Source organism: Ictidomys tridecemlineatus, chromosome 8 (genome assembly GCF_052094955.1).
Source record: "Ictidomys tridecemlineatus isolate mIctTri1 chromosome 8, mIctTri1.hap1, whole genome shotgun sequence".
NCBI classification, from domain to species: domain Eukaryota; kingdom Metazoa; phylum Chordata; class Mammalia; order Rodentia; family Sciuridae; genus Ictidomys; species Ictidomys tridecemlineatus.
Genome location: NC_135484.1, coordinates 113995068 through 114020242, shown reverse-complemented (window position 1 = coordinate 114020242; position 25175 = coordinate 113995068). Strand labels below are relative to the sequence as shown.

The 25175-nt window shown below is 40.0% G+C and overlaps 1 protein-coding gene, 1 long non-coding RNA gene and 1 other non-coding gene across 22 annotated transcripts in view; 2 read left to right on the top strand and 1 right to left on the bottom strand.

The window, feature by feature from the left end:
* Positions 1-44: 44 nt before the first annotated feature.
* Positions 45-6029, top strand: LOC144366235 (uncharacterized). Its single transcript, XR_013425218.1, has 2 exons — positions 45-554; positions 4339-6029. It is a non-coding gene; the product is annotated as an uncharacterized LOC144366235 (long non-coding RNA).
* Positions 6030-7530: 1501 nt separating this feature from the next.
* C8H6orf89 (chromosome 8 C6orf89 homolog) overlaps positions 7531-25175 on the top strand; it is a 44345-nt gene continuing 26700 nt past the window's right edge. For 3 of the 20 annotated variants that reach the window (XR_013425215.1, XR_013425214.1, XM_078020086.1), the window contains exons 1-5: positions 7535-7715; positions 10838-10873; positions 20611-20689; positions 21588-21795; positions 22186-22399. Coding sequence is in view for 18 of the 20 variants with exons in the window: in XM_078020086.1 (XP_077876212.1) it covers positions 10867-10873; positions 20611-20689; positions 21588-21795; positions 22186-22399 (508 nt within the window). In the remaining 2 variants the exon portion in view is untranslated. Of the gene's footprint in view, positions 7716-8450; positions 8632-10149; positions 10666-10837; positions 10874-16220; positions 16313-20610; positions 20733-21587; positions 21796-22185; positions 22400-25175 lie in introns of those variants that run through there. The other 17 variants (XM_078020094.1, XM_078020091.1, XM_078020098.1 and 14 more) reach the window with 17 other exon arrangements.
* Positions 15149-15221, bottom strand: Trnag-acc (transfer RNA glycine (anticodon ACC)). The gene has a single exon. It is a non-coding gene; the product is annotated as a tRNA-Gly (tRNA).

Genomic DNA, 25175 nt, shown 5'->3' with positions numbered 1-25175 from the left:
TCACTCCGATTGGAAGGATATCCTAACACTCAACCTGAAGATTTCTTTGTTTTGTTCCAGGGATTGAACCCAGGGTCGCTTAACCACTGAGCCACATTCCCAGAACTTTTTGTTTTATTTTGAGACAATTGCACATTGCAAGTGCAAGTTGCGTAGTGCCTCCCCAAATTGCTGAAGCCGGCTTTGAACTTGTGATCCTCTTGCCTCAGCCGCTGGGATTAGAGGCGAGCTCCACCGCACCCGGCCTCAATTTGAAGAATTTCTTAGTCCCATAATTGGCCAGGGAAGAACAGGAGATGAAAAACGAAAGGAAATAGAATTGAGAGATCCTAGTGACAAACTTTCACAAGGAGCTGTGCGATTTCCCAGTTTTTGCACTTTGTTGTCTACACAAAGGAATCCTGTAGCTAGTATTATTTCGATTTTTCAGATGTGAAAGCTTACTGTAATTAAATGACTTGTTTTTCCACAGCCATACAACAAATCTGAGTCTCCAGACTCCAAAGGCAAGGTGTCTGGAGGGAGAAAAGGAAAGATGTGAAAGAAAATGAGAGGTAAGGAAGGGGAAAGTCAAGAAAATGTAGGTCAGAAAGATCAGAGCAAGGGAGAGGTTTAAAATGGTTGGCCTTGGATAGATGGTGCTCTGAAGTTAACGTTTGCTCTTTTGGGTGGGATGGTGCAAACTTGCAATCCCTCCTTCTTGAGAGATGGAGGCAAGAGGATTGAAGTTTTGAGGCCAGCCTTCATCTACAAATAAAACTAAAAAGGACTGGGATGTAGTTAAGTGGTTGAGTGTCCCTGGGTTCAATCCCCAGCCTACTCCCCGCCCCACCACCAGCAAAAAAAAAAAAAAAAAAAAAAAAAAAATGCTCAGGGCAAGAGAAGGAGAAACAAAGAGAAACTGAGAAAAGATTCAGAGGGTCCACAAAAATGAAATGGAGGGGGTGCAGTGGCTCAGCGGCAGAGCGCTTGCCTTGCACATGTGAGGCACTGGGTTCCATCCTTAGCACCACATAAAAATAAACAAATAAAATAAAGGCATTCTGTCCATCTACAAATATAAAAAAATTGTTTTAAATAAAAAAACAAAACAGGGTAAATAAAATTATAAATGCTGGGCTGGAGATGTGGCTCAAGCGGTAGCGCGCTCGCCTGGAATGCGTGCGGCCCGGGTTCGATCCTCAGCACCACATACCAACAAAGATGTTGTGTCCGCCGAGAACTAAAAGATAAATATTAAAAAAACTCTCTCTCTCTCTCTCTCTCTCTCTCCTCTCTCACTCTCTCTTTAAAAAAAAAATTATAAATGCTTTGTACACTACTTAATAAAGACTAAATAAATGCCTACCATGTGCAAGGCATTAAGCCAAGCACTTTATTTATAGGCTTAACCTTCAAATTTCCTAACATAGATGTTACTATTCTTTCAGAAAACTGAGCCTTACAGAGATGAAATAACTTGCTTGTACCACACCTGGTGAGCTTGTGTTCACAACCCCAGTTTAACCCTAGTGTCCTTAATTGTTAAGCCAGAATAAAAGTGTGTAAGATTGTCAAAATAAACTAGACTAGCTCCTTCAGAGAGGAACTGGGCTTCCTCTGTCTTTCTGCCCTCCTTGTTCAGTACTGAGCGCTGTTGTTCAGGTTTTATTGAATGATTAATGGATATGAAACTACATTTAATTAATTAATTAATTAATTTGGGTACCTGGATTGAACTCACTTAACCACTGAGTCACATCTCCAGCCCTTTTTGTATTTTGTTTAGAGACAGAGTCTCACTGCATTGCTTAGCGCCTTGATAAGTTGCTGAGGCTGGCTTTGAACTCGTGATCCTCCTGCCTCGGCCTCTTGAGCCGCTGGAATTACAGGCATGTGCCATTGAGCTCAGCATGAAACTACATTTTAAACTGATGAGTGCTGTGCTAATGTAAAGTATGATTAATTTCACCCCCTGAAAATGTGTTTATGTTCATCTTGTGATCCTTGAGCTGGGTGGGAAAGTCTTAATTATGTGTAATTCCTTACTTTGTGTCTTGGGAAGCTTCAGGAACAATGAGGATGCATTGGGATTTTACACAGGAATAAAACAGTGTTTTGCTGGGTCATTCCAGAGACTTTATTGTTAATGGCCTTTTTGTCCCCAAAAAAAACATTAGTGCCTATAGGAGTTGACAGAGACACCTAGATTCTTTTCCTGAATTATATATGATAGTTAACATTACAGTCAGAATAGCTTGTATTTACTCCATTTATCCTGTATCATCTAAATAAATGTTTTCCATTGAAAGTAAAATCACGTAGAGCTGGAGCTGTAACTGTGCTAGCATGCTTGCTTTGCCTGCTACAGGCCCTGGATTTGATCCTCAGCACCACAGACACACACAAAATTATAAACTTTACAGAAACATCACTTTTCAGGCTAGAAACTATCCAGTCTCCCTCTGTTCCTTATAAGTGACTCATCATCAAGTCCTGTCAATTCTTTTTTCCAAAGATCCCCAACTTATAAGCCTTCCTTCCTAGTCTCAATTTCATTTCAGACTTTTAACACTAACATTATTCTGAAGCCCCCTTGTTGGGTTCCCTGCCTTTTGTCTGTCTCCCACTGATCCACTCTACACACATTAGCAGTCAAAACTTCCTCCTGAAATATCTTGTAGTGCATCACTTTGCTCTAAAACACTGAATTGGTTTCTTTGCCTAGTGAAGTCCTAAACCACTTGACTTGGGCTTGAAGACCCTCTACCATTGGCCCCTCACTGACCTCTCCAGAATCACCCCTGTGATTTTTTTCATACCCTGCATATGTCACCAACATTCCCTCTCTAGGCCTTTGTCCAGGCTGTTCTCTTTCCTTGCAGATCTTCCCAGATCTTGCCTTTGTCCCAGTTCCTACAGAAAGCCTCAACCACTGCGCCACAAACCCCAGCCCTATTTTGTAGGGTCTCACCAAATTGCTTAGTGCCTCGCCATTGTTGAGGCTGGCTTTGAACTCCTCCTGCCTCAAAAAGTGACATTTTTTTTGTGTGTGTACTAATGATTGCTGGTGACTAGCAGTCCCTAGGTAGCTTCAGGATGAGGGATAGTCATGGGAAAGATCCAGGCAGGATAGACATCGGGACTTTCAGCTCCACCACAATCTCAGGGGAGGGGAGAGGGACTGAATGTTAAGTCGATCACCAATAGTTACTGATTTGATCAATCATGCCTATGTAATGAAGCCTCCATAAGAAACCTGAAGGAAAGGGATGCAGCTGGGGGTGTGGCTCTGTGGAAGAGCACTTACCTACAGGTAAGCACTGGAGGGAAATAAGATAAGGACAGGGTTCTGAGAGATTCTGGATAGCTGAACACATGGAGGTTCTGGAAAGGCATGGAATCTCCATGCCTCTTCCCCCATACCTTGCTCTATGCATATCATCATTTGTGTCCTTTATAATAAACCAGTAAATATAAATGTTTCCCTGAGTTCTGTGAGCCACTGGAGTGAATTAGTCAAAGCCGAGGTGTGGGAACACTGATTTATACCAGTAATTGGTTGCCTGCTTCATGTGTGTGGGAAAACCCTACCTGTCTGGTGTTAGAAGTGATCTGTGCTGGGAGAATGTAGTAAGAGAAACTGAATTTGAGTTTTGTTTTTCCTGTATATCTTCAGTCTCCTCTTGGCCCTTCATTCCGTGCTGCCTTCTTTTGGTGTCTAACTGCTTGTGTCAGATTCTAATCTCTCCAAGAAGCTTATCAAGAGCCCACTTTAGGGACCATGTCTTTTCACGTTAACATTGATGAGGAGCCTGAGCAGTGGGAGCCCCAGTGGCTGCTCCAAACTAAGGCATCAATTCACAAACCAGCAGTTTCTGTTCCACACCGTGCGGTTATCAGGGAACTTTGTCAAGGACTTTTCTAAATCTCAACAGAGAGAGGCCAATACTGAAGAAATGAATAGATGCCAGGCATGGTGGCACATGATTGTCATCCCAGCTACTCTGCAAGCTGAGGCAGGAGGATCACAAACTCACAACTTATGGAGACCCTGTCTCAAAATAAAAAATAAAAAGGGCTGGGGATGTAGCTCAGTGATAGAGAGTCCCTGGTTTTAATCCCCAATATTGGGGGGGAATAAAAAGGGAAGGAAGGAATGGATTTATCATTTTGCTCCCCAGCCTCTTCCCCAAACCATTCCTCCTCTGTGCCCTAATCCTATTGCCTTAGTCACCAGCCATATCTTGATTTCTCATGTTCTCTCAGCTACTCAGCTACTCAATCCCTTCCCTCCCACTTTACAGTTTACTGAAGACTTTCACACCCAGGATCTTTTCTCTGTCTTCCAACCGCCAGGTTTTACAGCGGAAGAGAACATACAGGAGGATGTGATCAGTGCCAGGACCCACCAAGAGTGAATGTGAGCTGGCACCCGTGCCTTTCCCCTGCCTTCCCCTTCTGGCAGCCTTCCTGGTCTGTTATACCTTGGAAATATTTTTTTTGAGTGGTTTCTTTTTCTTCCACTTCCCTTGCCTAGACCATGAAAATTGTTTTCTCTTGAGCACTACACAGAGTTTGGAAAGTCAGAGAGTGTTTCCCAGGCTGTCCTGGGCCTGAGTGTAACAGAAGAGAAGTGGGGTCATGAAGGGTCAAGGGGCTCAATTCTGAGGGTGATCTGGAGCTGTGAAGTGGCAGAATCAGATTTTGTATGTTGGCAACATTACTCTGGCTGCGGTATGGAGACTGAAAGAAAGCACAGGTCTGGACTCTCAAGGGCCTCTGGACTCCACAGAGCATTTATTTATTTAGATACTGGGAATTGAACCCAGAGGTGCTTTGCCAATGAGCTACATCCTCAGCCCTTTTTATTTTTTTAATTTTGAGACAGGGTCTCTCACTAAGTTGCTTAGGGCCTTGCTAAGTTGTTGTGGCTGGCCTTGAACTTGCAGTCCTCCTGCCTTAGCCTCACAAGTCACTAGGATTACAGGCATATATCACTGTGCCGGGCTGTCCAGAGCACTTTTTTTTTTTTTTTTTGATTGTAGATGGACACAATGCCTTCGTTTTGTTTGTTTATTTTTATGTGATGCCAGGGATCGAAACCAATGCCTCATACATGCTAGGCAAGAGCTCTATCTCTGAGCCACAACCCCAGCCCCAGCGTACTTTTTTAAAGTAAAAATTTTTGTTGAAGTATAACATACATTCAGAAAACTGGACAGACCCAAATTGTGATAGGTTAATTAATCATTACAAAGTAGAGAGCTGGGGATATGGCTCAATAGTAGAGCATTTATGGTGTGTATAAGGCCCTGGGTTAGATCCCCAGCACCATAAAAAAGAAAGAGAAAAAGAAAAAAGAAAGAAAGAAAGAAAAAACTACATAATAAACCCACATGTGTAACCACCATCGAATTAAAAAAAAAAAAGTTTACAGCTCCTCAGAGGCCACCCCCTAATTATTATCTCTTTCTTCCTCCCCAAAGGAAAGCGCTTTCTGCCTTCTAATGTCAATGATTGAATTTTGTATAAATAGTAATAAAACATACATTTTTCTATCTGCCTTTTTTTGCTTGATCTTATGCTGGGGAGATGTATTCATGCAATTGTATGCAATGACCATTTTTCATTTTTTTGTGCAGTGTAATATTCTGTTGTATGTTTCCTGATTGTACCTCTAACAAATAATACTACTACTACGAATATTCTTATATGTGTCTTGGGATACTTGTATATGATTTTTTTGGGGGGCGGGGTAGATACCTTGTAGAATTGCTGGGTGGTAGGTGAAGTGGGCATCCCCTTTCTCCACAAAAAAGCCCTCTTCACCATGGCTGATTTTGGGACTGTCAGCAAAAGAGTCTCTGCAAAAGAGTCCAATGTAGATAAACTTCCTATTTTCATGTCCCCCTGTTTACTTGGCCACTGGCCGAGAAGATTCAAGCACTCCAGCTAGACACCCCCTTACTAGTTTTCACTGTTAGACCAGGACGCAAGAAAAGACCACTGACTCCAATTAAAATCAAATTAAAGCAAGCTTATTATTTCGACCGGCCGGACTGCCTTTTCCTCCCAAAACGGTGGGAACAAGACAGCAGCCCCACCTTTCCTACAGCCCAGCTTTATAGCCCAGAAAGTTACACAAAGGGGGGGTTACAGATAACAGAACTCTGACAAGCATCACACTAATGGTAGTTTACATTTTTTGCTGGCCCCAACATCAGAATTTATGAAGACCATTAGAGCCTCAGAGAGGGTCGTTGTCTGGCCAGGGAAGGCCAATATTTATGAGGTGTCACTAAAGTTTCAGAGAGGGCTGCTATCTGGTCAGAGAGCCAGGCATGGGTGAGTTCAAGGCACGGGCAGGCATTCCAAGCAGGTTCAGAGTTTGCAGTAATTTATAGTAAAGCCGAAATTAGCTTTTCATGGCTTTGTGGCAAGATGGCTCCCAATTTAATAAAAGATCAGGTTGGGTCTATCATTCACAAACATATCAAGTGTAGTACTTTGAAGAAATGTGCAAACAAGGCCTCTGGCCTTGAGCTGGGCTTCACAGAGATGTCTACATTTTTAAGATAAGTTATAACTGGGCTCCATGGTAACAGCTGGCAGAGGGAGGAAAGAAAGGGGAGAAGAAGCTCTCCCCTTCTCAGGTGTTGTCCTTGAAGAGTTAACTTGCCCAGAACAGTGAAAGAAAAAGCTGTTTTTATGTGAACTTCTTCAGACTGTGAACTTCTGAGCCCCTCCGCGTACATGCTGGGTATAAAACTCTGAAACTCCCTGAACTCGGGGTTCAGGGGATTGATTGATTACAGCAAAGGCTGTACCCTCTGAACCTGGCTGCAGCCAAATAAAACTATTTCCTGCTGTCTTTGGTGCCTTGCTTTGTTTGTCCCTTCAACAGTAGGTAATGTGTATAATTTACATGTGAGGCTCTATTTTGGGGTCTGTATTGGTTCATTGGTTTCCCTACCCCTGCATCACATCACACACTGCCTTTGTAGCTGTAGCGTTTAGTCTGAATCCAGTAGAATCTTGTTTGCAGATTGTAGAAAGCAGTTAAGAGCTGTGGCCACGCAGTTGGGCAGGATAAGGAGTCTGGGATTAAATGCTAAGCCCACCACTCCTTATATGTGAGCTCATTCTCCAGCTAGTTAACCTCTCCCTAAGCGAGTTTGGTTTGCATGAGCATAAACGTTATGGGGCTATTTATGTCATAGGGTTGTTGAAGCGGTTTTGACCATGTAGAGCGCTCAGTCATGTCTGGCACAAATGAGTGGGCCAAGTGTAAATTTGAGAAAGGGCTGCGCTTCTCCCTCCTGCTCCCATCCCTCAATGCCTGTCACATTGCCTGGAACGCAGTTAGGGGACTCAGTAAATGACTGTTGAATGGATAGTTTTGCTATGAAGCTTGTTGTCTGTCAGTCCACGTGGGAGACAGACCCTGGCCAGGAATACAGAAGACTGAAAGAGCCACGCAGCAAGAGGGACGCCAGGGGGAGCCAGAACCCATGCTCGCCAGATATCGCGAGAGTTCCCGCGGCGTCGTGCGTTCCGTTCTTGGCGGAAGCACAGGGCGGGAAGGAGAAGCTACCCTAGAGCGTGCGACCTCGCTTGTGGTGTGGCTGTTGCTTCCGGGTTGTGCTCCCGGAAGCAAGAAATTGGCCCATCCTCCACGCCCGGCGGCTGATGTCCCCGAGGCGGGAGGAGCCCGAGGGGGCGAGGGCCCGCATGTGAGTCGCTGGGGCCCGAGGCCGGGAGGGGGGGAGGCCGCCGTGCGGGTCTGTGACATCCTCGCGCCGCCCCTCCCGCGCCGCTGCTGCCACCTTTCACCCCATTGTCGGCCCCTTTTCTTTGGAGTCGCGTTTTGCTGACTGACAGCTTTCCCGGACAGTCCCCCCAGGGTTGACTCCCTTAAGACGGCTCTTTCCTTGACCCCGCCGAGGAGAAACGAGGGTGACCCCGTTTGAGCGCTTCGCAGGCGTCAGAGTGCCCAAGACGAGCGGTGCCTGCCGAGTGCCAGATTCTACTGCCCTTTTGACGGATTTCTTGTTTTCATAAATACAGTATAGTGAAAGCAGATCCCCCGCTCCCCGAAACGTCTTTTCCTAATAGTTGCTACGGGGGAAATACTTTAAAAAAAATGTGGACTTGTTATGTGATAAGCCTGGCATGTGGGATTTTACCAAGGAATATGTGTTGGTGCATTGACACGAGTAACCCAGGTGTTTGTAATCACCTCCTAGTATGAGGAAATTAATTAAGACTTAACCCGCAAGAGCCCACGTGGGCATGGTATTTGAGAATGTTTCTTTGAAAGTAGTCACCAGTCACCTTTATAATAGACTACTCTCATGTTCTTAGTATTCCGATCTTTGTGATTGCTCATTTGGTAGTTCCCATGGTGGAATTTTCTAGACATCTCTCTCTCCCTTAATAGAATCATTTATTTGAATTTGAGTTCTTAGCTTCCCTTTAAGGAACAACATGCCTTAAAACAAAACAAGTTCACCAGGTGTGGTGGAGCACACCTGTAATCCCAGAAACTCTGGAGGCAGGAGGATTGCAAGCTCAAAGCCAGCCTCAGCAATTTAAGGAGACTTGTCTCAAAATGAAAAACTAAAGAGGGCTGTGGATGTGGCTCAGAGGGTAAGTACCCCTGGGTTCAATCCCCGGTACAAAAGCAAACAGACCAAAAAAAAAAAAAAAAAAAATTCAGTTTTGCCACTTTGTAGTTTTGACTGAAAGTTCACATAGCCCAACATGCATATCAGAAAGCAGAAAGAGACCTATTAAGCCTTTTCTGCCTTAAACTAAAACTTTTCAAGATCCAGTTTGAATTCCTGTTCCTTTACAGCTACTGTGAAACAAAAAGGAAGTCTAAGATTATTAATCTCACTTAAACCCTTGTCAGGCTGATGCATTACAAGAAGAAGAAAAGGAAAAAAGTATTTTAAAAAACCTGTTAGTTACATTTGGTTAGTTTGGGAACAGAATGCTTTCTTTAGGTCCTTTCCATAAATTTGCTCAACAATAATGAGGTTCCAATGTCTGAGGTGAATTTTAGTGTCCATTCTTAGTGTTTTTGTGTAGTTGTTTTCTCCCATTTAGTAACTGCTTTCAAGGAACTCACAATTTAGTGTAGGAGGTAGACAGGGAAATAGATATAATACAAAGTGACAGTTGCATAAGGATCAAAGGGCAAAATTAATGTTGGAGTCTTGGAGTTCACTTATTGAACAAAGCACAGGAGGCTTGGTTTTTAAGGCAGAGGAAACTTTATAAAAGCAAAAAGATGTGAAATAGCACAGTAGTGTAGTATATGAGGAAGGGTTAGCAGAAATGAGACTCAGCAGGTAGACAGTGACCAGATCATAAAGGGATATTGTGAGTAATTTGGACTTCATCTTAAAACAATTATTACTGAATTTGTTTGGAACAGATGTTTTACTTATATCATTTGTAGTCTTAACATTGTGGGGTAGACATAATTATCCCCTTTTTATAAATGAAAGCTCTAAGGCTTAAAGAGGATAAGTAGTGTCTCCTGCCTATACAGTAGGTAGAAAAACCTAGCATTTGCATCCAGTTTTTATTTTCCAACTCTAGTGCCTGTGTCCTTAACCACCATGCTAAACTGTGCCTGATAAGGACTCTGGAAGGTGTTTGACATGAGCCAGTATGTGTTTCACGCAAAGAACGTGCACGGGAGAGAGGATAGACTGGAAAGGAGGACTGGAAATATAGAAATTAACATGGTTTTGGTCTGGGGCTGTGGCTCAGTGGTAGAGTGCTTGCCTGGCACATGTGAGGCACTGGGTCGATCCTCGGCACCACATAAAAATAAAATAAAGATGTCCATCTACAACTAAAAAAGATGTTAAAAAAAAAAAAGAAATTAACATAGTGTTTATGATGTCCATAGAAAAGGTATTGAGGGCCTGGCCTGTGCCATTAATGTGGAGCTAGAGAACAGGTGATGATATGAAATTATACAGGGGGTTGAATCAAGAGGAATTAATGATAGTTTGGTGAGAATGAGGTATGAAGAGGATAATTTTTTTAATTTGGAAGACTAGTTTTTCTGTTAAGGAAAGGAAGATAGTGGGAAGAAAGTGTTGAAGGGGAAATATTATGGACACATTATATATAGGAAACTATGGGAATTTGGGTCAGGATGGCTGGTAGGTAGTTAAATAAATGGGTGGGTCTTGAACTGTGGAGAGTTCTGGATTGGAGAAGAGATTTGGAAATCATTAATAGCTGGTGGTTGAAGCTGTGGAGGCAATAAGACGAAGGTCAAGGACAACTGTGGTGTCTTGGCCAGTCTCAGCCAGAGAACAAGAGTTATGCCAAGGTTTTAGAACACGTGAGGAAGAAAATGGGTAGCCATAACAGCTGCTGCAGAGAGGTTGCATAAATGTCCTTTAGACTTGACATTTAGAAAGCTTCTGGCAACCTTAGAGCAGGATCAGTAGAGTGAGGCGGGCAGAAATGTGATTTCAGCAGGTTAATGAATAAACGGACTTGAGGAAGAAGAAATAAATGAAGTGTCCCTTATGCCCCAGGAGCTTATCTGTGATGAGAGAAAGTTCTGAGAGTACTGGAATTCTAGAGGGGAAGGATTTTTTTTTTTTTTTTAAGTACTAGAAACTGGAAAAGCGAGGAAGGGAACAGGTGGAGGTAAGTTTAAAAATGTGGCAGCTTCTGCTTCAAATATGTCAATGACATAAAGGACCAAATAATAATAATTCTCATAATTTACTATAGATTAAGTACATCAGACACAATAGCCAGATGATATATGTGATTATTGGTTGGATCTTGGATTGATTTTTTTTTTTTTTTTTTGCAGTGCTGGGAATCAAACCCAGAGCCTTTCACATGTTAGGTAAGTGCTCTACCACTGAACTACACCTTCAGCCCCTGGATCTTAGATTTTTTAAAAAGCTATAAGGTTGCTGGTAAGATTATATGCCTATAATCTCAGAAATTTGGAAGGCTGAGGCAGGAGGATTGCAAATTAAAAACCAGCTTCAGTTACTTAGGTTCTAAGTAACTTAGTAAGAACTGGTCTCAAAACAAAAAAAATTAGGGACCGGGGTTATGGCTCAGTGGTAGAGTGCTTGCCTAGCATGTGTGAAGCACTGGTTCAATCCCTGGCACCACATAAAAATAAACAAAATAAAGGTATTGTGTCCATCTACAACTAAAAAAATATTTAAATAAAAAGTTTAAAAAGAATGGGGGGCTGGTCATGGTGGTACGTGCCTATAATCTCAGTGGCTCAGGCAGGAGGATCACAAGTTCAAAGCCAGCCTCTTAGTGAGGCCCTAAGCAACTCAGCAAGATACTGTCTTCAAATAAAATATAAATGGGCTGGGGATGTGTTTCAGGGGTAAAGTGCCCCTGGGTTCAATCCCTGGTATAAAAAGAAAAAGCTATAAGGTTTTTGTCTGAGGGGTAGGAGAGGCAATGGGAGGATATGACTATAGGTGGAATACTAGGTAATATTAGAGAGTTTATTAATTTTATTGGGTATGATAATAATGCCAGTGGTTCTATAGAATAATATCCTTAGTAGGAGATGCATGCTGAAATATATAGAACTGATTTCATAATGTGTTAACAATTAATTTTTAAATAATTCTAGTTAAAAACAGAAAAAACAGATATGGACAAATGTTATAAACTGATAAATGTAACTGAAAGAAAGATGTTCATTTTACTATTCCTGTTTTTCTGGAAGGTTGAAATGTTCAAAATAAAAAGTTTGGAAAGAAATACAGAATTGAGGGCTGGGGATGTGGCTCAAGTGGTAGCGCACTCGCCTGGCATGCGTGCGGCCCGGGTTCAATCCTCAGGAACACATACAAAGAAAGATGTTGTGTACGCCGAAAACTGCAAAATAAATATTGAAATTCTCTCTCTCTCTTCTCTTTCTCTCTCTCTCTCTCTCAAAAAAAAAAAAAAAAGGGGCTGGGGATGTGGCTCAAGCGGTAGCGCGCTCGCCTGGCATGCGTGCGGCCCGGGTTCGATCCTCAGCACCACATACCAACAAAGATGTTGTGTCCGCCGAGAACTAAAAAATAAATATTAAAAATTCTCTCTCTCTCTCTCTCTCTCTCTCTCTCCCCTCTCTCACTCTCTCTTTAAAAAAAAAAAAAAAAAAAAAAAAAAAAAAAGAAAAGAAAAAGAAATGAAATACAGAATTGAGGATGAGTTCATGTGAAGGCTGTTTTCTCTCTGAACCAGGAAGGGGCATATTTTCAGAGTTAAGAAAGAACTAGGACTGTGGATGTTGCTCAGTGGTAGAGCAGTGGCCTAACATACATGAGGTCCTGGGTTCAATTGCTGGTATTGCAAAAAAAAAAAAAAAAAAAAAAAGTAGGGTGCAATGAGGCAGGACTGCAATGTCAGTGACTTGGGAGACTGAAATAGGAGGATCACAAGTTCAAGGCCATGCTGGTCAACTTAGCAAGACCCTGCCACAAAATAAAAAGAACTGGGGATATTGGTCAGTGGTAGAGAACCCCTGAGTTCAGTCCCTAGTATTGGGGAAAGAAAAGAGGAAGAAAGAAAAAGAACAAATGAAACAACTATTCAAGTCTCACTGAGCAGAGGTATCCTAAAAGGGGGCCATTAGATTGAAATGTTAAGAAAGTAGAATTCCTTTGGATCATATTTTTAAAAAATGTTCGATTATGTTATTGAGATAAAATTGACATACAAAAAGCTGTATATACTTAATGTATATTACTTTTATGAGTTTGGAGATAAATATACACCAGTGAAACCATCACCATGGTTTGTACCATCAACCTGGGTATTCACCTGCAAAAGTTTTCTCTTGCCTCCTCATTTATTATTATGATTAAGACCATTTAAGATTTACCTTGTTAGCATAAGAGTACAATATTGTTTTTTTTTTTGTTTTGTTTTGTTTTTTTTAAAATTTTTTTTTTAAAGAGAGAGTGAGAGAGGAGAGAGAGAGAATTTTTAATATTTATTTTTTAGTTCTCGGCGGACACAACATCTTTGTTGGTATGTGGTGCTGAGGATCGAACCTGGGCAGCACGCATGCCAGGCGAGCGCGCTACAGCTTGAGCCACATCCCCAGCCCAAGAGTACAATATTGTTAACTTGAGCTCTGTGCTGTACAATATGTCTCTAGAACTAATTCGCCTTGTATAACTAAAACTTTGTTATCTTCAGTTTCTCCTGTCTCCAGCCCTGGAAACCACTGTGCCCCTTTGGTTCTGTGTTTAAACATGTTAGATTAATTATATAAGTTGTATTAATTAATTATTAATCAATTTTATGTTGTATTTGTTTTTCTGTGCCTCGTTTATTTCACTAAATGGTGTCTTCCAGGTTCATTCGTGCTGTCACAAATGGCCATGTTTCTTTCTATTAAAAGGCTAAATAATAGAGCTGGGGTTGAGGCTCAGCGGTAGAGCACTCGCCTACCAAGTATGAGGCCCTGGGTTCGATACTGGGCACCACATAAAAATAAATAAAATAAAGGTATTGTGTCCAGCTACAACAACAAAAAAATATTAAAAAAGGCTAAATAATATTTCATGTATTTACATATCACATTTTCTTTATTCATTAATCCATCAGTGGACATTTAGGTTGCTTCCAGTCTTGAAGAGTATGAATAATGCTGCAGTGAATATGGTGTATAGATATCCTGAGATCTAGATTTTATTTCCTTTGGATGTGTACCTACCAGTTGATTTGCTGGATCATATAGTAGTTCTGATTTTAATTTTTGGGGAGTGAGGGGGTGCTGGGGATTGAACCTAGGGCCTTATGCATCTGAGGCAAGCATTCTACCAACTGATCTATATCCCCAGCCCTCTATTTTTAATTTTTTAAGGAACTTCCATACTATTTTTCAGAGTAGCTGTACCAGTTTACATTCCCCCTCACAATGTACCTTGATTGTAAATTTTAAGCACTCAGTACTGTTTTAAATTATTACTCTTTTAAATTATATTAATCATTTAAAAATTGTATCAATTAGTTTTCCTCTAAATATGGTGGATTTTTCTTAATAGTTTTTATTTCAATTCAAGGAACATATTTGTTCCTTAGACTATATCTTCAATTAATGGAAATCATGAGAAAAATACAATGGAATATATTCATAACACTAAAGAATGCTCACAATGCTGTGTAATTAGTAGGATACTAGAGACCCAAGTAGGTGAAAAGATCATTTACTGTTACTCTGGTTATGAGAGTAGATTGTTGAAGTTTGGGATATATTGATATGAGCTTTAAAACTTTCTGAACTGTAGTGTTTCCCCTTCTGTGCTTTAAAGAATGAGTCAGTACTGTAACAGAGTTGCCTCGCTGGCATAGCTGTCCAAAAATTGAGACCCTCCAGGGTAATGTCAAATCAATGTTCCAGACATATTAATCGTATCAATAGAAGTATTTATTCTCTATTAAACAGTGCAAAGGTGAAATTTGATCTCCTAATCTGATTTCTGCTTTAAAACACTTATTTTTAATCAGTAAGTTCTATGAGTTATTATCGGGGGATTGTCCGCCAGCATCTCACTGGGGGTTCTTCTTCCTGCCCAGGAGGAAGCCTAAGCCACCCTAAAACTTAAAATCTCAAATAATTAGTGAATAACAAAACACAAATACTCAGAAATATATTTACAAAAGGTGAAGCCCCTGATAGATCTAGTGCACATAGGTTCTGGAACTAGAACAACAACAACAAAAAAGGCTCCGGTCGTTTATATAAGGGGATACATCAAAGGCAGGAATAAGGTTTCAAGGGCAGAGTCTTCCTTCCTGCAGTTTTGCAGTCAGCTGGTTGATTGACATCTTGGCTGGTCACACCCATCTCAGATTCACATTGTCCCTGGACAGTTGACCAGAGAAAATATCCACTGGTTCTTCCCAGACACTAGATGTCTCTATCTACGAGGCTTCCAAAGCTCCTGACAAGTAATTCTGTTAGATTTGCCCCTACCCTGTTTCTTCATACATGAAACCAGAAGGAATTGAGTAGGACATCTCATTGAAACGTTCATTGTTCCCTCCTATTCCTGAAATACTCCTTTAGAAGTGAAGCAGCTCTCTTCTCTGGCTTACCTCCCACAGGCCTCTTTGGTTTTTGTTTATTTGTTTTATTTTGTTTTTGAGGTACTAGGAATTGAACCCAGAGCCTCTTGCATGGTAGGCAAGTGCTCTACCACTGAGCTATATCACCAGACCTTCACAGGCCTCTCTTAAAAGCAAAATTTTTCAACCTCAGCTTTTTTTTTTTTTTTTTTTAACATTTTCAGCAGGACAGCTTTTTGTTGGGTGAGGGTTAGAGGTGACTTTCCTGTGCATTGTATGATGTTTAATCTTTATCCACTGGATACCACTCCTCCAGTGTTGACAGAATATTTCCGGACATCACCCAATGTCCCCTGATGAGCAGAATCACTCCTAGTTGAAAACTACTGTTCTAAAACAGTACTGTACCATTAATCAGTGAGGAAGAGGCTTAAAAGCTTCTGTGCCTGAGTCTACTAATGGATGAACTGGCAGTTCAGTATAATAGTCCCTGTTCTGGCAAGTTCAGTTACTTGTGATCTGAAAATATTAAGTGGAAAATTTCAGAAATAAATAGTTTATGTTTTAAATTGTGTGCTGTTCTAAGTGCTGTCCTAGCCAGAGTGTCAGTCGTCTCTTGTTTGGTATATCTACTCTATATATGCTACCTGTCACCTACCACCTGCCCATTGGTTACTTGTTAACCATGTAGGTTATCAGATTGTTGCAGTATGGCAGTGCTTGTGATCAAGCAGCTTATATAGTAGCCTAATGCTATGTTACAGTGCCTGTGTTCATTCTCACTTAATCTTATCATGTAGACATGTATCATTCACATCATCACCAGAAGGGTGAGAATAATCCAATAAGATGTTTTGAGAAAGAACACATTTGTGTAACTTTTATCACAGTTTGTTGTTATTATAATTGTTCTATTTTAATATTAGTTATTATTGTTAATATTTTACTGTGCTTGATTTGTAAGTTGAACGTTATCATAGGGAAAAACATGGTATATATAAAGTTTGGTACTATCCATGGTTTTAGGTATCCACAGGGGGTCTTGAAGTGGATTCCCCACAATTTAGGCAGAACTACTGTGTGTTCAGGATGATGCGTGATACCTTGAATTCGTAACTCCACTAGTGATCATGCCTGTTCCCTTTCAGGTTTAAGCCACTGTTAAGAATCAAGCTCACTTTTCTGAACTCCTCTCTGTGGCAAAGATTACTTCTGCCATAGTTGGACCTTCTTTCTGGAGGTAAATGGACTTCCATTAAGTCTCAGCTGATTTCATTCAGTCCTCTCATGCTTGATGCTTAGCCATGATTTTGTGTTGTTGTTGTTGTTGTTTAATAAAAGACACAAAAGATTTTGTTGTTCAATTAACATCACATCCTACAAAATGCCAATAGCATCCTTCTGGATGACAGTCAGAAATGTCTCCAGTTTGATGTAGAGGTGTGACTTAGTGGTGGAGCACTTGCTTAGGGTATGTGATATTCTGAGTTCAATCCCTAGCACTGGGGGGAAAAAAAGTCCCCAGTTTAAACCAGAAAAAAAAAAAATGCTGCCTCTTGGATCACTGGTCACAAAACCAAGATGTGAAAAATACTGTAATGATTTATCACTTTACTCTTTTTGTGGGAATCTTTGTAGCAACATATAGCCCCACAACTGTCTGTTGTCAATCTCTGACTCACTTTGTGCCCAGTGATGTTCTTTAAGAGTAGCTATGGTGGTTTTTTTTTGGTTATAAAATTAATACAAGAAGTTTAGAAAATATGAAAAAGCACCAAAAAAAAAATCAACTATAATCTCATCTCCCAGAGATCTTCTCCTGACTTATTAATTGGATATATATTAATTTCTGGGGTGTTTTGATTGGTGGTGGTGTTGGTATGACTCTTAATGCTTTGCCATCCCTTCTGACTGCTAATCCAGAATAGCTTAGTGAAAAGAATGTAAGGTCCTGTTGCAGCTCAGGTGACAGCTAACTGGATGGTCTCAGATAAGTTACTCCCCCAACCTCAAAATCAAGATATTGGAACCTAAAGTGATTATCTAACAAAATAGTTAACAGTTGCAATCAACAATTGTTAAGCATATGCATTAAGAGACTTTCTATTGGGGGGGAAAAATTCTAATAGATGGATTTCTAAATCCTTTGTAGCAGTTTCACTATCCTCTACCCATTTTTTTTTTGTTATCTTTATCAACAAGTATATGCAAATACCTTTTTTATTCAAGACAATTACCATAGTAAGGATACATGAGCTATTTCCTGCTTTCATAGACCTTAGAATCTAGTGGCTGGACAATGGGTGGGTAGAACATAGGAAAATAGTAGTGTTATAAATGTTGCAAAAGGGATAGATTCAAATTCTATAAGTACACATTTTTAAAGCATCTTTTTTAAGATATAATTTATATGTCACAAAATTCACCCATTTAAAATGTATAATTCAGTGACTTTTAATATATATAGAAAGTTGTGTAGTCATCAATGCAGTTTAAGTTTAGAAACATTTTTATAACTCTGAAAGAAACCCTGTGCCTATTACCAGCCATTCTCCATTCTCTCCACTATTTTCCCCTAGGCAACTATTTATTAATCTTTTTTGGGGGTACCAGGGATTGAACTCAGGGGCACTTGGACACTGAGCCCCATCCCCAGCCCTATTTTGTATTTTATTTAGAGACAGGGACTCACTGAGTTGCTTAGTGCCTCATGTTGCTGAGGCTGGCTTTGAACTCTGAGATCTTCCTGCCTCAGCTTCCAAAGCCACTGGGATTACAGGCATGCGCGACCACACCTGGTTTATTAATCTGTTTCTACATTGATTGCCTATTTTTTATTTTCCATATAAATGTAGTTGTACAATAAATGGTCTTTTGGGTTTTTTTTAGAGAATTTTAATATTTATTTTAGTTTTTTTGGCAGACACAACATCTTTGTTGGTATGTGGTGCTAAGGATTGAACCTGGGCCGCACGCATGCCAGGCGAGCGCACTACCGCTTGAGCCACATCTCCAGCCCTAGCATACTGTTTTTGTTGCATACACTGCTACTTAATCCTTTTTGGGGGCGGGTAGTTGTAGATGGACAGAATGCCTTTATTTCATTTGTTTATTTTAATTTTTCTTATGTGGTGCTGAGGATAGAACCCAGTGCTTCATGCATGCCAGGTAAGCGCTATGCCACTGAGCTACAGCCCCAGCCCACTTAATCACATTTTGTTTATCCATTCATTGACATTAGGTTTGCTTTTGTTTTGGAAATAATGCTGCTATTCATGCAATATTTTTTTTGTGTATGTGGTACTGGGGATTTAATCCAGGGATACTTTACCACTGAGCTACATCCCCAGACCTATTATTATTATTATTATTGTCATTATCATTTTTAAAAATTTTTATACCTTTATTTTTTATTTATTGATTTTTTTTTTAATGTGGTGCTGAGGATCGAACCCAGGGCCTCACACGTGCTAGGCGAACGCTCTACTGCTGAGCCACAACTTCAGCCCCTGTCATTATCATTTTATTTTATTTTTGTCCAAATGTTATCTCGCTAAGTTACTAAGGCTGGCCTCAAACTTGCCATCTTCCTGCCTTTGCCTTCTGAATTTCTGGATTATACATGTGTGGATTATAGACATGTGCCACTGTGTCCAGTTTTCTTTCTTTTCTTTTCTTTTTTTTTTTTAGTTTTGGTGGTGCTGGGGATTGAATCCAGGCCAGGCAAGTGCTCTACCCCTGAACCACATCCCCAGTCCCACACATGTACAAGTTTATGTGGGCATATTTCAGTTTCTTCAGGTGTATACCTAGGAAGTAGAATGGCTGGGTCATGTGTTAATTCTGTGTTTAACTTTTTGAGAAATTCCAATTGTTTTCTGTAGCAGCTATATTGTTTTACATTTCTACAACAGTGTATTGTCCACTCACTTCACATATTTCATACCAGAAACCTGAAAAAGCACTGACATGGTACACATGTATTTTTTCAGTAAGGTGTCATTATCTGTAAGGTAGAGAACAACAATCATGTTGCTCCAAGAGAGAAAGGGAGGCCTGAAATGTCACAGCTCAGCACCCATCAGTGTATCTCCTGTTCCAGCAGAGCACCTCTCAAAGACATGTGTTCTGTTTGGTCCCCTTTATGCCTTTAACCGTTTGGTTTAGGTCTTAACTTGGCCTGCACATTAAAGAGCTTTAATAAATGCTCATACCTGCCCATACCACTTAAATCAGAATTGCTGTACTAATGATAGATTAACAGGCATGTAATCTAGCCTTGCATGCAAGTTCCTGTCGCTCCATGTCCTCACCAATACTTAGCTGATTTTTTTTTTTTATCATAGCCATTCTGAAGTGGTATCCCATTGTGATTTACAAATACTTTTTCCCGATATGTGGTTGTCATTTCACTTTCTTCTTTTCCTTTTCTTTTCTTTTGATGGTACTGGAGATTGAACCCAAGGCCTCACACATACTAAGCACCTGCTAAGGACTGAGCTATACCCGAGCCCCATTTCATTTCTATGATGTTATCATTTGCAGCATAGACATTTTTAATTTTTTTGTTGAAATCCAGTTTATTTTTTCTTTTTAATATTTTTTTAAAGAGAGAAATTTTTTAATGTTTATTTTTTAGTTTTCGATGGACACAGCATCTTTATCTTATTTGTATTTGGTGCTAACGAGCGAACCCAGCTACGGCTTGAGCCACATCCCCAGCCCCTTATTGTTTCTTTTGCTGCTTAGTATGCTTTTGGTGTCATACCTAAGAAACCAACATCTAATTCAATATCATGAAGTGTTTCCCCTATGTTTTCTTCTCAGAGTTTTATTGTTTTGGCTTATGAATTTAGGACTTTGATCCATTTTGAGTTAATTTTTGTTTATAGTATAAAGACGGATCTAACTTCATTCTTTTACATGTAGCCGTCCACTGGTTCCGGCACCATTTGTTGAAGATACACTCTTTCTTCTTTTGGTTCTGGAATTGAACCCAGGACCTCATGTATGCTAGGCAAATACTTTTCTACTAAGCTACATTACCAACCTTTTTTATTTTTTTATTTTGAGGCAAATTGTCTAGGCTGACCTCAAATTTGCAATCCTCTTCCCTCAGCCTCCTGAGAAGCTGGGATTACAGGCTTATGCCAGCATGCCTGGCCAAGGATACACATTTTTAAATAGCATCCAAAATGTCTTTTATGCAAATGTTAAAATGAAGGCATAAAGGCCTGGAGGGAAAAAAAAAAAAAGAACTTTGTGCTGAGGCTATAGTTCAGTGGCAGAGTGCTTGCCTAGTATGTGTGAGGCACTGGGTTTAATCCTCACTACCACATAAAAATAAATATATAAAATAAAGGCATTCTCTTCATACACAACTCCAAAAAAGTTAAAATAAAACACTTTAAGCAAAAGCAAAGTTGTTGTGAGGCACTCAGCTAGAACACAGGATGCCTGATGTATGTCCAGGGTTGTGAGATTTCAGGCCTCCTTTTCTCTGCTGAAGCAACTATACTGTTGTCCTCTACCCTACAGGTGGCAGCATCTTCTTACTGAAAGAATGCATGTGTGTCATGTCAGAGCTTTTTGCGGTTAGAAGCACTTTGGGAACGAAGTATGTGGAAACACAACAAGAATCTAATTTCACTTTTCAAATGGTACAGAGAGGTTTTACATTGATTGTATGGTCACTGAACAATCTGGCTTTGAAATAATACAAATCAAAATTTGAAATTAGTGAAAACCTTAGATTTTTTTTAAGTAAAGTACAAATGAAATGCCATATATTGTCTAAAATCCTGTTTATGGAATGCCACAGGCCTGAAGCTGCAAGATGTGAACAGCTCCCATGCCATGGTTTTTGGTTGTCTGAAACCCTTGCTCGGTTTTCAGATCAGTTCCTCCTCTTGTGTTGCTTAAAGATCAGCCTGGTGGAATTGTATAGAAATAACTGATCAACATCATTGTCCGTATTCCATTTATGTTTATTTTGGTAAACGACCAGTAGGATATCTTCTGGGATTTGTTTCAGAAATCTTTTAGGATGTCATCGTGCTTCAGGGTCCCATTAGGGATTTATTATGCTCCAAACCAGTGCTCCTTAAAGTGTTTGAAAGCTAGTGAAATTGTTTGAGAGAGATGCTGCTATGAGGATGTTACTAGCCCACAGTTGAATAACATTGAAAAACTTGCAAAAAGCCAGGTGCAGTGGTGCATATGTATACTTCCAGCTACTGGGGAGGCTGAGGCAGGAGGATCACTTGATTCCAAGAATTCAAGATAATCCTGGAAAACATAATGAAATCCCATCTTAAACAAATAAATGTAATAGTTTGACATTGTCTCATCTTTCTTACTATGTTTAATAAGAGTATCTATAGTAGATTGGGAATAACATAAAGCTGGTCCTTTATCTCAGAGGGTAAAGAAACACTGCTCTAAAGGAAGTAGCCTTGAGGAGGAGTACTTTAATGAAGCCACCTTTATTTTACATTTATTTTTCTATTTCTCAGGGATTTTGTATTGGAAGACATGGATCTTGCTGCTAATGAGCTCAGCATTTATGACAAACTTTCAGAGACTGTTGATTTGGTGAGACAGACAGGCCATCAATGTGGCATGTCAGAGAAGGCAATCGAAAAATTTATCAGACAGCTGCTGGAAAAGAATGAACCTCAGAGGGGGCCACCCCAGTATCCTCTCCTTATAGCTGTGTATAAGGTAAAAATAAAATCACTTCAATTTGATTCTACCATTTGAAACTTGATTTTTCTACGAATAAATTGGCCTTTGCTCTTGTTGTTTTGTTACTGGAAAATTTCACTATGTTGTTCATCATCACAGATGAAAACTGTATGTTTATAGTGAAACTATTTGTGTATATTTTTTAGTGGTAGACATAACCTCTGATTGTATGATAGGAACTTGGTGAGCCTTCGGATCCTCCTAGTTCTCAAACTTTAAATGCTTTCAGAAATGAAAGTAAATGGCTTGTTTATGAAAGCAGATTTATTCTTCTCGAAGTATCAGAAAAGGACTGTGTTTTTTCTTGGCCTTAAGGTATTTTGTTGTTGGGACAATTATTAATCTTTTTCTAATCTTTCCTTGTAGGTCCTTGTAACTCTGGGATTAATCTTGCTCACTGCCTACTTTGTGATTCAACCTTTCAGCCCATTAGCACCAGAACCAGTGCTTTCTGGCGCTCATACCTGGCGCTCACTCATCCATCACATTCGGCTGATGTCCTTGCCCATTACCAAGAAATATATGCCAGAAAATAAGGGAGTTTCTCTGCATGGGGGTGATGAAGACAGACCCTTTCCAGGTAGAATGCTGCATCTACTACCTATGAGATAGTTTTCCTGACAGTATTTGATGGGAAAGGAAGTAACATTTATTGAAACCTAATGAGTGACATCTTTCCTATATTGTCTTATTTAATTCAGTCCCCACTAAAACTCTATAGGATGGTGTTTTAGTCAGTTTATTCTCTTCTGTGACTAAAAGAACTGACCAGAACAATTTTAGGGAAGGAAAAGTTTATATGAGGGCTCACAAGTTTCAGAGGTCTAAATTCATAGAGAGTAGACTCTATTCCATGGGGCTCCACGGGGGGCAGAACATCATGGCAGAGAGTGTGGCAGAGGGAATCAGCTCACATGATGACCAGGAATCGGAGAGAGAGATGTCCCCTTGGATACCAATAAATACCCCAAAGCCATACTCCACGTCCTCCAGCTACACCCCACCTGCCTCTAGTTACCACTCAGTCGATCCTATTGGGGATTAATTTGCTGATTGGTTTAAGGCTCTCATAACCTGATCAGTTCCCCTCTGAACCCTCTTGCATTGTCTCACTGTGAGCTTTTGGGGGACACCTCACATACAAACCATAACAGATGGGTTTTGTTATCTCTTTTTTGCAGATGGATAAACTGAGGCTCAGAGAAATTAAGAAACTTGCCAGAGAAACACATCTATGTGGTGTGTTTTCACTAGAAAACACACATCTTGAGAATGAATGTTTATGAAGGATTTGACTGATTTTTTTTTCCCCTGCTTTCTCTCCTATGGTCCCTATCCATAATGGATGTTTAATATACAACTATTAATTTACTGAAAGTGTCAGAGTTCAGCTTGTTTTTTTTCTGTTAAATTTTTTTGTAGTTGTGGATGGACAGAATGCCTTTATTTTGTTTATTTTTATGTGGTGCTGAGAATCAAACCCAGTGCCTCACACATGCTAAGCAAGTGCTCTACCACTGAGCTACAACCCCAGCCCCAAGTGTATCAATTTTGATACAATCAAGTTTAAGAAACACTTAAATTTAGAACCAGTGCATCAATGACAGTGTAGGCATTTCTAGTCTGACAGGACCATTTGAAGGATTTCTTTTTGAGATAGTGAACATGTGATAAGACTTAAAATTTATTTTTTGAGAATGAATAGAGGGATCTTGAGAATTTTTTTCAGTACCAAAGTTCAAGCCCAGAGCATTGTGCACACCAGGCCAGCACTCCACTACATTGAGCTACACCCTCAGCCCCTCCCTCCTTTTTTGTGTTTTTTTTTTAATATTATTTGGATATATAGGATATGTGTACATTAATATCACAAATGTAGGATTTTTTTTTGTGTGTAACTGTTTTGAAACCTGTAGGATTTAGGATAACTTTTAGGAAATATGTTTTCAGGAAAAAAAATTATTAGTTTAAGCCAAGCTTTCTAATTATAATACCATTCTTTAAGCCAAAACCTAATCAGTCATAAAAATTATCTCTTGAATTGGGTTTCCTTTGAAAGCTATTTTTGTACATTTGAGGAAGTCATGAAAAGATTTCCAAAATTAATCAAAATCAGAAGAAGGAGCCAGGTGTGGTGGTACATGCCTGTTATCCCAGCTTCTCAGGAGGCTGAAACAGGAGGAGCATAAGTTTGAGGATCACAAGTTCAGTAACTTAGTGAGACCCTGACTCAGAATAAAAAAGGACTGGGAATGTAGCTGAGTGGTAGAATGCCTCTGGATTCAATCCCCAGCACCATGAAAAATAAGTAAAAATACAAAATTAGGGGCGGGCCGCTGGTGCTGTAGCTCAGTGGTTAGAGTGCTTGCCTTGCTTAGGTGAGGCATTGGGTTCTATCCTGAGCACCACATAAAGATAGATAAATGACTAAAGGTATTGTGTCCATCTACAACTAAAAAAAAAATTTTGAAAAAATACCAAACCAGAGGAAGGGAACATTGTAAGATAAAAAAGTGTCTTGGGTTTTTGTTTTTTTCCTTTTAAGTCAACAGCTCACATATTTAGTTTTTAAATTCTAGATATAACTTTCTTATATTTATTGGGAAGATTATTTTTGAATGTCATCAATATAACTCAAAAATTAAGTTTCCAATTTCTGTCAGGAAGGTCCGGGGCATCTGGAGAAAAGAACCAGAGAACCTTGTCAGTTAGCCCAGACACACCCTTATCCTTTGCTGACGGTCTTCCCCTCACAGCCTCCGCAGAGGTAGCGTCTGCTCTTTGGCACGTGGGATGAAGTAAATAGGGCCTGGTTGATGGTTCTTTCTCCTGCTTCATTAGAGAAAGTCTTCATAGACAAGCTAAAAAATGAGAATTGATCAAGGGACAATGATTGCTCCTCCTCTAAATTATAGTTTAAAAGTTTAAGAAACTTCAGTGTCTTGTCAGAAATCCTAATTATTTGATCCATTTAAAACTAAAAAAAAAAATCTATTTTTTTAGTTTTAGGTGGACAAAATATCTCTATTTTATTTTTATGTGGTGCTGAGGATCAAACCCAGGGCCTCATGCGTGGTGCAAGGATTGAACCCAGTGCCTCATGCATGCTAGGCAAGCACTCTACCACTGAGCCACAACCCCAGCCCCCATTTAAAATTAATATTTTGCCCTGCAGATTGAAATCCAGTGAGTCCATGGAAGTATATGGTTTTTGCTCATTAATGTTGTTGATTCTATAAAAGTACTGACTTGACTTAGAAGTGTAGATACTGACTCACCATATTTTCCTGTGTGGTAGTTCTGCAAAGTTGTAAACATTAAAACAACAGTGTTTTGCAGGATAGTTAGAAGGAAAG